Source organism: Crocuta crocuta, unplaced genomic scaffold (assembly GCF_008692635.1).
Source record: "Crocuta crocuta isolate KB4526 unplaced genomic scaffold, BGI_CrCroc_1.0 scaffold193, whole genome shotgun sequence".
In the NCBI taxonomy this organism is placed as follows: Eukaryota; Metazoa; Chordata; class Mammalia; order Carnivora; family Hyaenidae; genus Crocuta; species Crocuta crocuta.
This window is the reverse complement of record NW_027529624.1, coordinates 2,752,643-2,768,196: the sequence shown is the minus strand read 5'-3', so window position 1 is coordinate 2,768,196 and position 15,554 is coordinate 2,752,643. Positions and strand designations below refer to the sequence as shown.

The 15,554-nt window shown below is 46.3% G+C and overlaps 1 protein-coding gene across 1 annotated transcript in view; it reads right to left on the bottom strand.

Moving 5' to 3' along the window:
• Positions 1-286: 286 nt before the first annotated feature.
• Positions 287-15,554, bottom strand: part of ABTB3 (ankyrin repeat and BTB domain containing 3) — a 317,959-nt gene continuing 302,691 nt past the window's right edge. The window contains 3 exon segments of the mRNA XM_077761965.1: positions 287-2,453; positions 10,321-10,434; positions 12,462-12,530. Coding sequence (XP_077618091.1) covers positions 2,244-2,453; positions 10,321-10,434; positions 12,462-12,530 — 393 coding nt within the window. The 3' untranslated portion in view covers positions 287-2,243.

Below are 15,554 nucleotides of genomic sequence, written 5' to 3'. Positions count from 1 at the left end.
GAACCCTACTCTCTGCAGCTGAATTAGCTGCATTAGGCAAAGTGGTGACACCTGTTAAGTGCTCCATGGGCGGCACCCGGAGGTATGCACAGACCCAGGGGACTCGAGCCTGCACAGCCAACCTCTGGCTGACAGAGTGGACAGGTGGCGGCCCCTACCTTTGACCTCATTATCTTCATTTTCCTCGACCTTTACTGCACGGCCACATTTTCCAATCTTTCAACGGAACCAAGTTCTCAGGCTCCACCTGTTGAGTAAAGAGCTCACTCATACCATACACACGATGCACGGCTTGGGGAAATCATTTACTGACAGAGAAAGCACACCAAAGTAGAACAGAAGCCCGTCAGGAGTTGCCGCGGTACAAATCGGAAGCCCAGAGGCCCCAAACTAGCACTAGACATTCACGGGGGAAGTCAGTCGTGGTTAAGGGAACATCACACGGCATTTCTGAGGACACAGAGGAGGCGGGAGGCAGCGGTGACCCACGCACGTGCTGTGTGTATCTGTTAACTTGGACTCCTCTGAAGGCAGTTTTTTTTTTCTTAAATCTTTCTTCCCTTCTTCATTCGATGGTAGGGCCTGCGGTGGTTTGCAAATGACCAAGTCGGAGAGAGGCCCTCATGTATCCAAATCACATAAGAGCCGATGTCATAGGTGGATGTGGCCCGTCACCCATGTAACTTGGCCTCGGTCCTGTGAGCAGTGGCTCAGGGAGCATGTACCACGGATGACAGCAGCTCTTTTAGAATCTGGGGTCTGTGCACAACTTCCCAAAGGCATGCTAGGAAATAGGTTTACCAATGTAACTTTGCCAACCCCAAAGGGCAAAAGTTATTCTCATTTCTATCTAGGTTTCGAAGGAAAGGACAAGAGAAAAAGGCAGCAACTCAAAAACTATTTGGAATATTGTGGCACTTCACCAATCTCTTTTGCTTATAATATATGGCAGAGCAAACAGAACCCCATCGATAGAAACTTTCATCCCTATATAGAGATAACCCTATGCTGTACACTCTCAGAATACAGAAAGAATCCTTCCTATCATACATATTTCATCTTTAAAAATAATCTAACATAGTCATATTCTCTGGCTAGTAACAAACTATTAACATCTTTTGAGAGTACAGAGAAAACTTTGGGATTCATAGTAAATTCTCGGACGTGCGCGCACCCCCCCCAACCCCCGATCAGCATCATCTATGAACACATTTCTGCAAAAGCATCCCAGAATCATTGTTAAAGGAAAGGAATATGTTACAGTTTCACCAAATGGATTTTTAGCAGAAGTGATGGAACATTTTTACCTTGGCAAAAATGAAGCACAAACAATGTTTCACTGGCTCGGGCCCATGCAGATGCATGTTTTGTTATGTGGGGCTGTCTTACTGTCACCCCGAAATCACAATTAGCATGCATGTTGTTTTCAGCTATTGAGTTAGACATAATTATTGGCAGTGCACCTCTTTTGTGTAACCATGATCACTAAGGCAAGATTATGATTTCACTTTGTATAGAGTATCAGCAATATCTTGTCAGATGCATGTTTATACGGAATAGACCTGCGACTTACTGTTTTTTTTTCTTAAAAAAACAAAACTCAAAACACAGATCCCTAAACACGATTCAATTGAAAATGAACTGTTAAGCTTTTAGAAATAGATTTTAAACTACAAGGCTGCCCTGTTTTTGTTTTGTTTTGTTTTTTTATGAACATTTTAAAAAGTTCCCACCCCTAAAAATTTGCCAAATTGTTTCTTCGTTATTGGTAACAGTCTCACCAATTTGCTACCACGGTTGACTCTCGCTGAGCTGTAGCTACTAAGGTCCTTCATGTGAACACGATGCTCTTCGGGGTCGGAACAGTCAAGTTCTCCAACTGTCCACCTGCAACTTGAATGACCTTTACTCCTCAATTCATCCATCTGACAGTGGTCCCGGCAACGGGTGTTCAAATGCCCTGGGGGTGCTTTCGGATGGGGTTGGCTTAGCTGTCCCATGTTGACCTTCAAGCTCTGGACCCCGGTGCAAATCTGACCTGCAGACCAGTGCAATGTCCTTTGTTTCTCAACAGGAACACACGGGAGCTGAAATTGCTTATTCGAGAAAAGCTCAGGCAGTAGAGGCAGCTCCTTGGCCTAGCCAAAAACAGACGCCAGGTGAACTTTGTATGTGTTTGTTTGAAGCCAGTGCAGCAGAAGAACTGGAAAGTCCCCGGGGGACCGTTCCCTGCCCTGGACATTTCATACAACAGAACCTTTGGAGGATGACAAGTGGATTGACTGAATCCTGATGGCCAACGTCCTCTGTAAGTCCTGGAGCACATCCTGGCCCGTTCCTTCGCCATTTTTGTCATAGAGGAGTTGCTTGAATGCTTCGTTTTCAATGAGGACCATCATGTTTTTGAGAAAGTAGCCCTCGCAATACGCGGAGAGCTCTGTGACTCCAAGGAACTGTGGAGGGCGAGAGGAAGCAGGAGATGGTTATGTTTCTGCAACGCACCTGACTGCCTGCATTGCTAATAGTGGCGGACACCTATTAAGGCAGATTGACTGTAAAAACGGCCCTGATTCATTACCATTTGCTGTATTCACCCTTGTGGGACAAGACTTGACAGCTTCTCTCACGAGAGGGCTGGAGTCCATTTCTTCACTGCTTGGCCTTGTGACTTGCTCAGGCCAACAGAACATGGAAGAAGTGAGAGGTGCTGATTCTGAGCTATCTTCAAGTGGCCATGTGTGCACTTCGGCACTCTTGCTCAGAACCCTGCCTCCGTCACGGGAACAAGCCCTGGCTAGTCTGCTTGAAGGGTTAGTGGCTCCATGAAACTGGGTAGAGAGAGTGACAGAGCCCAGCCGGGGTCAACAAAGCCAAGCACAGATGACCAGCCAGCTAACTTCAGAAGCAAGACCCATAGAAACCAAAAGAAACTTCCAGCTTTCCCATTGACTCATGTGCTGAAGAAGTGCTTACTGTTTTAACCCCTGGGTTTTGCGGTTCTTTGCTGTGGCTGTAGATAACTGGCACATGAACGGAGTTGCAGAAACAGCTCTATGCTCCTGGAGTATTATTAATTAACTATTTGACTCTCACAGCAACCCCGAGTGGGTACCGACTACGAACTCCCTACGTTTAGGGCAATGGTTCTCCACCAGGGGTGATTTTTTGCCTCCCAGGGGACACTTGGAAAAGTCGGGAGATGGTCTGATTGTCACAACTGGGTGGTGGTGGTGAAGTGTGTACTATTGGCATCTAATGGGTGGAAGCCAGGGATGCTGCTAACATCCCACAACGCACAGGACAGACCCCACAGCAGAGAATCCGGCGGCTCAAGCTGGCAGTGCTGAGGATGAGAAACTGATCTACAGATGGGGTTCCTCACAGACTAAACTGATAAGGAAGGGATTATGTTGACCTAGCTCACTTTTATAAGCCCAAGCAGAGGGCTTAACAGATGGAAGACACTCAATAAGTATTTGCTGAATGTATGACTGAGCATTTAACACTCAGAGTAATGAGCTAACAGTGAACATTTACTGAGAACTTACAATGTGCCAGGCACCTTGCTAGGCACCTCACGTACATCAGCCTCTTTAATCTTCAACTTCCCTGAAGGCAGGCAGATTACTGCCTCCAATTTACAGATGAGACGACAGACAAGAGCATAAGTTACAAAAAGTCACACAGCGTGTCAAGGGCAGAACCAGGAATTGAACCCTTAAGGCTGTGTGCTTAACCATTAAGACACTGCCACCAGCCTGACACCATTAATCAGAGGGTAGGGATTTAGTCTCACATGTGTTTGGTGGAGGAACTCATGTTTGAAGTATGGAAGTAAATGTGGACTTGGGAGTTGGCTGTCTTCACATCTTTTCTACAGTTTCCAAAGTCTCTCTATTGCAATGAACTAGATGCTCGGAAGTTCTTAAGTGCTCCTTGACAAGATATCCTGCTGCTTTATTTAAATGTTGCATTATTTAAATTATCTAAATGCTGAATCATTCTTCTGAACTCTTTCTATCCTGTCCTTTTTTTTTTTTTAATTTTTTTTTTTAATGTTTTATTTATTTCTAGGAGAGAGAGAGACAGCGTGAGCAGGGAAGGGTCAGAGAGATTGAGGGAGTCACAGACTGAAACAGGCTCCAGGCTCCGAGCTGGCAGTCAGCACAGAGCCCGACGCGGGGCTCGAACCCACGAACCGTGAGATCATGACCTAAGCGAAAGTCGGACGCTTAACCGACTGAGCCACCCAGGCGCCCCTATCCTGTCCTTTAAACTAGAGATGTGGGGCACCTGGTTGGCGCAGTCGGTTAAGCACCTGACTCTTTTTTTTTATTTTTTTATTTTTTATTTTTATTAAAAAAAATTTTTTTTTGTTTTATTTATTTCTAGGAGAGAGAGACAGCGTGAGCAGGGGAGGGTCAGAGGGAGAGGGAGACACAGAATCTGAAACAGGCTCCAGGCTCTGAGCTGGCAGTCAGCACAGAGCCCGACGCGGGGCTCGAACCCACGAACCGCGAGATCATGACCTAAGCGAAAGTCGGATGCTTAACCGACTAAGCCACCCAGGCGCCCCAAGCACCTGACTCTTGATTCAGCTCAGATCATGAACTCACGGTTCGTAAGTTTGATCCCTGTGTTGGGCTCTGCGCTGAAAGTGCGGAGCCAGCCTGCTTGGGATCCTCTCTCTCCCCCTCTCTCTCAAAGTAAATAAATAAACATTAAAAAAATAAACCAGAGATGCACTTAATTGTTAGATGTGGAATGGTGGAATGATAATGAGGCAGTGCCAACAAGACTATGCTGGAATGAGCTGAACACCTGGATTTGAGCTGGGCTCACCCACCTCCCTGAATATGTGACCAGGGCTGGGTCACCTGGCCTCCAGCTTTAGGTGCATCATTTTCAAAATGAGAATTATGACGCCTGCATCCCAGACCTGTTGGGATGACTTATGGCATGATCCTGCCATTTGTCACACTTAGGAGAGGTAGGTTAGGGATGTAGTTAAGGGAGGGGCTTCTAGCTTCTGGGATCTTTCCCCCACCCCTGGCCCAGATTTACCACTACAGCCATTGGCTGTTGGGCAATTATTACCATCTTTCTTTGCCTCAAAACTCCTATCCATAAAATGGGGATGATGATGATACCTACTCAGCAGTCTGTTGTTGAGATTAAATGAGATAATGCACGGAGTGACAGGACAATGGTCAATTGTAGTCAGCACTCACTCAATATTAGTTGGCATTATAAATGTAAACTACTTATAATTATCACTCTTCTTCTCACCAACTGATATCCAGTGACCTTCATGCACAAAGTAGGTGGCCAGGCCGGGAAAAAGGGGACGGACTATGTCTAAGGAACCTAGCCCAGCTAACCAGCCCGTAGAAGGACCAAGCCTGTAACCATGAACTCACTGACACCATTCATTGAGCCAATGGCAACTTTATGCACAAAAACCACGTGCAACCTTGGGCGAGTCAAATCACTTTTCTGTGCCTCAGCTTTCCCAGCCACAAAATGAATGGCATGCTCTTCACTGCATTTAGGAAGTAGACACACCAGGTAAATACGTGGTCTCTGAGAGACTTAGGCATGGTGAGGTTTATCAGGTGAGAGGGCTTGTTACCATCCAGTGTTCCCATAGCTGCACAGTATCCTCGAGTTGGGAGAGATCTTAGGAAAGCTTTCATTCTGTCAACATGAACCCTGCTCTTAGAGTCACAGAGTACAAGTCCTCATAGTACACCTGGGGAAACTGAGGCTCAGAGTTGCCTATCTTTGATTCTGTGGACACAGGGAGCACCCCCCTTGACCACCCCTGGCCACTCGCTTTGTTAAATATCACTCATCACAAGTTAGTGTAAGTGGAGAACAATAAGCACAATAAATACTTACATTTATATTGGGTGATATTTACTCAATGGTGACTATACATCAGACCCTTGCCTACCTCCACACAACTAATGACTGACAGAACTGGGGTGGGAACTCTCATCTCCTATGCCAATGATTGTTGACAAACTACAGGATAGTGGGCAAAACCTGGCCCACTACCTGTTTTTGTAAATACAGTTTTATTAGAACAAAGTCGCATTGGGGCGCCTGGGTGGCTTAGTCGGTTAAGCATCCGACTTTCGCTTAGGTCATGACCTCGCGGTTCGTGGGTTCGAGCCCCGCGTCGGGCTCTGTGCTGACTGCCAGCTCGGAGCCTGGAGCCTTTTTCCGAGTCTGTGTCTCCCTCTCTCTCTGACCCTCCCCTGCTCACGCTGTCTCTCTCTCTCCTAGAAATAAATAAAAAAAATATTTAAAAAAAAAAAGAACAAAGTCGCATCCATCATTTATGCATCATGTGTGGCTGCTCTTGCATTACTACAATGACTATATGGCTTGTGTGAAAACAGAAAATGTTTGCTGATCCCTGTCCTAGACTAATTTTTTCAAGGGAAGAGAACATGTCTTACCAATTTCTTATTATATTCTGATGAATACAGTTCCTGGTAAGTAGTGGGTGCTCAAAAAACACTAATGAATGGATCCCTAGGTTTCTAAACCTGTGTTCTTTCTAGCACAGTGCACGGTTGGGCTTACTGCATTAGCTTAGATTCAATTTGATGAACCAGCCTATTCTTTTTCTCAGGTTGAAAGGGCCATCGGCAGCTTCAAGGCCCCTTTTCTATGACAATAATTTGGGACAGCTTTGCCAGGAAAAAAAAAAGATGGTTAAGCCATGCATTTATGGGATGGGCTTTTCATCTGTAGAAAATTCCACAGCTGTCTCAAACAGTTAGATGTAGCAGTGAGGTGATGTTGCCAAGGGCTTATTGATGTTTGGAACACTTTTATTAGCATGTAAACCCCTGTGTTTCCTGGGGTTCTGAACCAAGAGTTGGTTTTTCTTTTCTGTTTTTACTAAACTGGCCTTGATTTGCAGTACGATCCGCCAGGAATAGAATCCACATGCATGTGATTATTACTGGTGTTGCAGTCTCTGTCGCACAGGGGAAGCAGCATACAGAATGGGGAAAGGGCAGGGGCTGGCTGGCTTTGCCTTGTCCTCTATGCAAATATCACGGAAGGCAGACTTTTGCATTGGAAACATACCAGGATGTGGCCGGGGAGGCCGAGGCAAAGTCTAGTGTCTGTAAAATGCAGAGCTCTGGCTGCAAAGGTACATAAGCAAATGGAGCAGCTCCCTGGCATAGGTAGTCAAAGCCTGTAGCACTAATATATTCCCAGCCTGGGCTCATCTTGCATCAGGCTGCATTATTAAATAAGATAGCTACGGGAGCTGCCTGCCAAGGAGCCTGAAAGTGATTAAAATGGATTGCTGTCAACATGACAGGCCATGGCAAAGCCACTTGTGGATGTTGGGTTCACAGGGCAATTTGAGTGTCCGTGGCCAGGAGAGGACCGCAAGATTAATAATCAGGCTCTTTCTTGGGTAGAGAGCAGTCTCTGGATGCTTTTCTGTAAAGTACTTCGTTTAAGATTAGAAAAAAAGTGCTGTGCCCTGAGAACCCAGATTTTGGTAAAATCCTCACTTAACCAAAATACACAGTGTGTGTGTGTGTGTGTGTGTGTACACATGCACACGGGCATAGTAAATAGCCTGTAGGTTTTGATTTACTGATGACCAATGAGAAGATCTTTTCTGCATATCAATGATTATTGCAAATATTTCAGCCATTTATTAGGCCAGATAAAACACAAAGGTAAGAACTTGGAGTGGTTTGGGGTAAGACAAATCTGGGTTTGCCCTTCTGGGTACATACCCCAAAGAACTAAAAGCAGAGACTTGATCATGTATTTGTCCTTCTGTGTTCAAAGCGGTATTGTTCACAGTAGCCAAAGGATGCAAACCACCCTAAGTGTCCACAGACAGATGACTGGATAGACACAATGTAATCTCTCCATACAGTGGGATATTATTCAGTCTTAAACAGAAATGAAATTCCGACGTTTGCTACAGCACGGATGAACACTGAGGGCACTGTGCTACCTGAAACAAGCCAGTCACAAAGGGCAAGTACTGCATGATTCCATTTATCTAAGGTCCCTAGAGTACTCGAGTTCATAGAGACAGAAAGTTGAATGGTGGTTTCGAGGGGCTGAGGGGAAGGGAAATGAGGAGTTAGCATTTTGTAGGTACCAAGTTTCAGTTTGGGAAGATAGAAAGTTCTGGAGATAGACGGTGCTGATGGTGTTACAACAATGTGAATGCTCTTAATGCCACTGAATGGTACACTTATAAATGGTGAAAATAGTAAATTTCATGTTATGTGCATTTTGCCACAATAAAAAAATCTCCATAGTAGCTGTGTGACCTTAAGCAAGTTCCTTCCCCTCTCTGTGCCTCAGTTTCCTTATTATGATATGAGACTAATGATAGCATTTACCTAAAAGGGTTGTAGTGAGGATTAAAAAAGAAGGCGTAATACACAAAAATAAATTCAAAATGGATGAAAGACCTAAATGTGAGATGGGAAACCATCAAAATCCTAGAGGAAAAAACAGGTAACAACCTCTTTGGCCTCAGCCACAACAACTTCTTACTCAGCATGTCTTCAGAGGCAAGGGAAATAAAAGCAAAAATGAACTATTTGGATCTCATCAAGATAAAACCCTTCTGCACAGCAAAGGAGAAACAATCAACAAAACTAAAAGGCAGCCAACAGAATGAGAGAAGATATTTGCAAACGACATATTCGATAAAGGGTTAGTATTAAAAATCTATAAAGAACTTACCAAACTCAACACCCAAAAAACAAATAATCCAGTGAAGAAATGGGCAGAAGATATGAATAGACACTTTTCCAAAGAACACATCCAGATGGCTAACAGACACATGAAAAGATGCTCAACATCACTCATCATCAGGGAAATACAAATCAAAACCACACCTGTCAGAGTGGCTAAAATTAACAACTCAGGAGAGATATTGCCAAGGACGTGGAGAAACGGGAACCCTCCTACACTGTTGGTGGGAATGCAAACTGGTGCAGCCACTCTGGAAAACAGTGTGGAGGTTCCTCAAAAAATTAAATATAGACCTACCCTATGACCCAGCAATAGCACTACTAGGAATTTACCCAAAGGATACAGGTGTGCTGTTTTGAAGGGGCACCTGCACCCCAGTGTTTATAGCAGTGCTATCAACAATAGCCAAAGTATGGAAGGAGCTCAAATGTCCATCAACTGATGAACGGGTAAAGAAGATGTGGTTTATGTATACAACAGAATACTACTCGGTGATGAAAAAGAATGAAACCTTGCCATTTGCAACAACATGGACGGAACTGGAGGTTGGTATGCTAAGTGAAATAGTCGTAAAAAGACAGATATCAGATATCACAGGTTTTCACTCATATGTAGAATTTGAGAAACTTAACAGAGACCATAAGGGAAGGGAAGAAGGCAAATCATAAAAGACTCTTAAATCCAGAGAACAACAAACTGAGGGTTGATGGGGGTGGGGGTTTGGGAGGGGCAGGAAAAATGGGTGATGGGCATTGAGGAGGGCACTTGTTGGGATGAGCACTGGGTGTGGTATGTAAGTGATGAATCATGGGAATCTACTCCTGAAGCCAAGACTACACTATATGTTAGCTAACTTGACAATAAATTATTTAAAAAACACAGCAGGTGTAAAATGGCTCTTAGCACAGGCCCCTGCGACTAAAAGGGCTTGTTGAATGTTGGCCTAAGACAGAAAACAAAATCTCGAATGCAACCTCAGTTTCCACGATGAGCAATGGGAGCGTAATTCATGTCAGCTGTCACTCGACAGAGCAGCGGAAGTGGGAGACGTGTCTTGAGCTCCAGTTACCCAAAAGAAGACTTTTTTGTCTTAATTTAATTCCTGATCTCAACTCATTTCATTGTTTCTTCCTAGCAAATGCTAATCTTCCCATCCTGAGCACGGGAAACAAAATAAAATGGCACCTGGACCAATTATTTGAATTCTCTTGGTCCCAGTATCCCTACGTGTGAAATGAATTGGAGGAGATCAGCGATTCCCGAAAACTGGAGTCACGACTAGCCTTAGGACTGAAGTCACGACAGTAGCCTAGGGAGCTTGTTAAAAATACAGATTCCTAGATTCCGCTGCAGAGACCATTGGGGGTGGGGTGGCTAAACACATTCGGAACTCTCCTCAGGTGATTCTGATTAGTCATGGAGGAATGCAGGGGTGGCTCAGCCTGGAGCGAGCGGCCAGCACTAGCTCTCTGCCCTGACTCTGTGTCTGTGAAGGAAAAGCCTCACCCACTTCAGTACGCGGCGGATGCTCAGGGCAGCCAGGGTGGGACTGATTACCTTGGCGTGGTTGTAAATATCCACACAGTTGTCGGTATTGATGCTCTTTGCGCAGATAATCTCACAGTGTCGCTGCAAAGCCTCCAGCTGGAAAAATTTAGCAGCAGACAGAAGCTAAAAACCATAAAAAGAGCCCGTTAGTGGCTGAGAGGTTGAAATAAATGGATGACAGTCATGGGACAAATCCTCATCTTCGGCAGAAGTGTCCCAAGTAGAAGGGCCGGGAATACAGGCATCGGTAATGTCACTTTAAAGCCCAAAGGAAACACTAAACACTAAGACACAGTGGTCGAACTCTGTTGCGGGGTGTGTGTGTGTGTGTGTGTGTGTGTGTGTGTGTGTGAAGATGTCAGAGGAGAAGGGGTTGAAGTGAACCAGATTCACATCTATTCTAGCAGCGGGTCAAGCAAAAATGCCTGAAGTTGTTACGTCCAGAAATAAGGGCGAACACCATTACTCAGCAAGATGGATATCAGCGCGGTTCACTCCCTCTGTTCATCCAGGTGTCCACACAAATGTCCCCCCAGAGAAACCTCCCAGGCCACCCTGCCTCAGGTCACCTTCCTCTATCACTGTTTGCCCTCCTTATTCTGTCTTAGTTTTCCTTAGAGCCCTCCCCTCACCAGATATGATGTCATGCCTGTTGCCCTCAGAGAGTGCATGAGGGCAGAGATCTCTGTCCCTTTGCATCAGTGCTGTAGCCTGGCCCTAAGGGTTTAGACGGGTTGCCTTTGGGGAAACGATGGGGGTGTGGGAGCTGGGGGGCCTGGGTGAGCTCCTTTTTGTGATAAGCTCTTCTTAGTATTATTTACATAATTTACATGTATGCTCATTATTTTGATTTTAAAATAAAAATAAATGTTACATTTGTAGCAACATGGATGGAACTNATGGGGGTGAGGGGCATGGGGGAGGGCACTTGTGGGATGAGCACTGGGTGTCATATGGAAAGCAGCTTGACAATAAACTATAGAAAAATATAAATAACCAAAAAAAAAGAAAGTAATATATGGAGTAAAAAAAAAATAAAAATAAATGTTACAGAAGAGACTGCGTCCTCAGATGGTAGGTTGGTCCAAAGGTAGAGAAGTGTCAGACTAGTGCTCCAGAGAGGCAAAGGAGTAACTGTGACTGGACGGGTGGGGATGACCAGGAACGGGTTCTCAGAGTATGATGGGAAGGATAAATGGGCTACACAGTGAACACACAGCCCTGGCGGCGCTCACCAAGTGCCAGGCAGTGTCGTAAGCACCTTATTAAACACAGAAACGCTTACAATCTAAAAAACCCAATGAGATAGATAATTATTCCCATTTCCAGGTAAGGAAACTGAGGCTGAGAGAAGTTAACTAACATGTCCAAGAACACACAGCTCAGAAGGGGCGTAACCTGGATTTAAACCCATCTTGTTTCCGAGTCTGTGTTTTAACCACGGTGTGGGGTCACCTTTTGAACGACTGGTAGTGCTCTGACATCTCTAATCAGCCAGGCACCCTGGACGTCATAGACCCTGGCTCCTTTGTTCAGGATTACTGGAGTCATCTTGGCTTCCCGTTCAAAGGTTCCTGTTTTGAAGAGGAAAACCAACAAGGGCTCCAGGTTTAGGAAGGAGCAGGTATTCTTGGCCTTGGGCAGAAGGGAGCAGAAACGAGGCCCCTGGATTAGGGAGGGGAGACAGCGGAACAGTGACGTAGACAGCTGATGGGGGAAGCCAAGGAGCCTCAGGAAGAAGTGAGGTCGTCCTCAGCCCTTCTAGTCGGCTCCTGGCTTCTGCATCAGCAGACGTACCGTGATCTGGGGAATGTTTTCCAATGACAGAAGTCACCAAGGATAGCTCCTGGCGACGGTATTTGAGCCCTAGCTGTGCCTAGGGTTAGTCTCAGCTTCTCAGCCAACTTCCTTTACCCCACCCCCAAAGCCAATTAAAACTGGATTTCACGGAGCTGCTACTGCAGGTGCATGGAGCACCCTGGCCTTCCGGAAGGGGCTCTGATGAGAAGCCCTTGGGAGGCAGGACCCCAAAACCTGCACCCAAGCAAAAACCCAACACAGGTCCCCCCAGACACCGCCAACACCTGCCAGTGACAGTGACCTGAGTTTACAGTGGAGCCACCCACCCAACGACACGACAGATTCCTTACCTCCATTATCTCGTTGTTTTTAATGAGAAGTGACTCTGGGCCACCGTAGTAGAGATACTGCATAACCAGCTGGAAGAAAGGACACAGCGAGCAAAGCGTCAGTCGGTGTCAACACCCAGACACCATCATCTTACAGCCGGGCAGTCTGTGGGTCCCCCTAGGACACCTGTCCCCAGTGCGGCCATTCCTGCTTGATTGCTGGGTTATAGGCTTTCCACTTAGGATGCTTCTCCTGGCTGGATGCTTTTCCTTATGGTATGCTGAAATTTGTCTTCTTGTGATTCTGCCGGGTTTCAAGTGCATGCCCAGCATCACATTAAACAATTCTGAACAATCCTCTGAACGAGATGGCAGTCTCAGCTTGTCTTTCCACCTCCCACACCATCAGGCTGCCCCCAAACATGCAGTTTAAGGAACCTATACTAGCGGCTGTTTCCGTGGAAGCATGGCCCAGCTTGACTAGAATATTCTTACTTAAGTCGCAGAGGGTGACTCTGGGCTACCATGGACCACCTGCTCCTTATTATAGCTTGGCAAGATCCGGGATGAAGCCGTTAGGGGTCCACGGTTTCAATGTTTCACTGATGGTGTGAACAGTCTGAGCCAGGCTGTTCTTTGTCCGTGTGATTCAGGAGGCCTGAATGGTGTGCAAAGTCCCAGAGCTTTGCAGATTGGTGCCCCTCTAGAGTGAGGCCCCCAGATGTGTAGAACTGTCACCACCTCCCACAAAGCTGTTAATTTTTTTAAATTATTTTTAAAAATTTTTATTATTTTTTAATGTTTACTTATTTTAGAGAGAGACAGAGTATGAGCAGGGGAGGGGCAGAGAGAGAGAGAGGGAAACACAGAAGTGGAAGGAGCCACTAGGTTCTGAGCTATCAGCACAGAACCCAACGTGGGGCTCGAACCCACAAACTGCGAGATCGTGACCTGAGCTGATGTCAGATGCTTAACCGATTGAGCCACCCAGGTGCCCCAGAGCTTTAATTTTTTAGGTGGTGGACATGGTCTTTTCCACCACTGTCTTCTGCCTGCCTTATGACACCTGGACTATACCTGCCTCGACCCACGGCAGCTGTGCTGGAAACATCTGTAGACTGGTTACATCCCATCTTTGGGCACTTGTAAAATGAGGCGCTGGGGCTGGGCTGTCCTTTACGGTCCCGTCAGGCTCCAATGGTCTGTGATGGCAGACCATTAAGAGCAAGGGCCCTGCACTCCAGCTGCCTCAGTTTCTGAGCAGGCCGCCGCTTAAAATATGAGGGACTTGAATTAACTTAGTTTCTCTGTGCCTCAGTTTCATCATCTGTAAAGTGGGGATGACGTTATCTACCTCATGGGGTTGTGAAGAGGATTAAATGATATGTAACAGGCTCAGCAGGGGCCTGACACGTGGTAAGAACTGAGTAAATCTTAACTCTTCAGTGTCCTCTGAGCTGGAAAAATCTTCGTCCAGGAGCACTCTGCTGTGTACTGCCACGTTTTTACTCAGGGCCATTCGAGGCCCTTTGTGTCGGATCTCAATCTCTCTTTTGCATGTGTGTTTAAAAGTGATCTTTCTTTAAAAAAAAAAAAAACATGTTTACAGCTTTATTGAGATCTATTTAAAAAAAATTTTAACGTTTATTTATTTTTGAGACAGAGAGAGACAGCATGAGCTGGGGAGTGGCAGAGAGAGGGAGACACAGAATCCAAAACAGGATCCAGGCTCTGAGCTAGCTGTCAGCACAGAGCCCCACGTGGGGATTGAACCCACGGACCGCGAGATCATGCCCTGAGCTGAAGTCAGATGCCTAACCGACTGAGCCACCCAGGCGCCCCTCTATTTTACACAATGCAAACTGCATCCATTTAGAGCATACAGTTCGGTGGTTTTTAGTATATTCACAATGTCATGCACTCATCACCACTATCTAATTTTAGAACATTTCTAACACGCCCAGGAGAAGCCTTGTACCCATTACCAATCAGTCTCATTTCCTCCTGGGCCTGTCCTGACAACCACGATGGATTCGCCCATTCTGGACATTTCCTATCAATGGGCTCATACAGCACATGATCTGGCTTTTTGTGTCCGGCTAATGACACTTAGCATAATGTTTTCAAGGTCCACACTTGCTGTTAGGTCTCTCTCCTACGTTTTTTTTTTTTAATGTTTCATTTATTTCTGAGAGAGAGAGACAGCATGAGCAGGGGAGGGTCAGAGAGAGAGGCAGACACAGAATCTGAAACAGGCTCCAGGCTCTGAGCTGGCAGCACAGAGCCCGATGCGGGGCTCGCACCCACAAACAGTGAGATCATGACCTGAGCCGAAGTCGGACGCTCAACCGGCTGAGCCACCAGGTGCCCCTCTCTCTTACATTCTTTATTGACGAACAACGAACCACGTATTGTGTATCCATTCAGCACTGAGGGACATCTGGATCGTTTCCACGCTTTTGCTGTTATGAATTCTGCTGCGAATCAATGTACTTTTCCAGATCTCGGTCACTCAAGCCTTCTCTCATCCTAATCTGGACAACATCTGCCTTTTATACTCTGACTGCTCCCAACCACTTGCCTTTAACAGAACCTACCCCCTTCTCTTTCAGTCCCGCACTTTTGCCCACGCTGTTCCCTCTGCTTGGATGCCCTTCCCTTCTTCTCTGTTGAACTAGGCCTCCTCTTTTGGGCTCTAACTCAGTGGGCATATCTGTGAGCCTTCTCACATCTCCTAGCCGTAGCCCCTGGCTGGGCACACGTCATCCACAACTGCAGTGTTTCCTCCCATGAGAGCTGGATGGGACAGTCTGTGTCTTGTCCCTTTCTGCAGTCTTGTGCCTTGCACAGTGTCTGCGCTCAGCGAGCGCTCTTTAAACAGGAACACGAGCCCTCACCTCCTCTTTTGTGTTTGAGTCTCCCAAGTACTGACTTTGGGTTTCAGTGGCCACCTGCCTGTCACAGAGTGGGTGGTGCATCGATGGTGATGGCAGAGGCTTTGTGAAATGATGACACCCTCCCCTCCCTCATCCTGATGGGCCACAGGCCTCGAGAATACCATGTCAGTGAATGGTGGGATCCTGGACTCACAGCCCCCCCCCCCCCCCCCCCCCC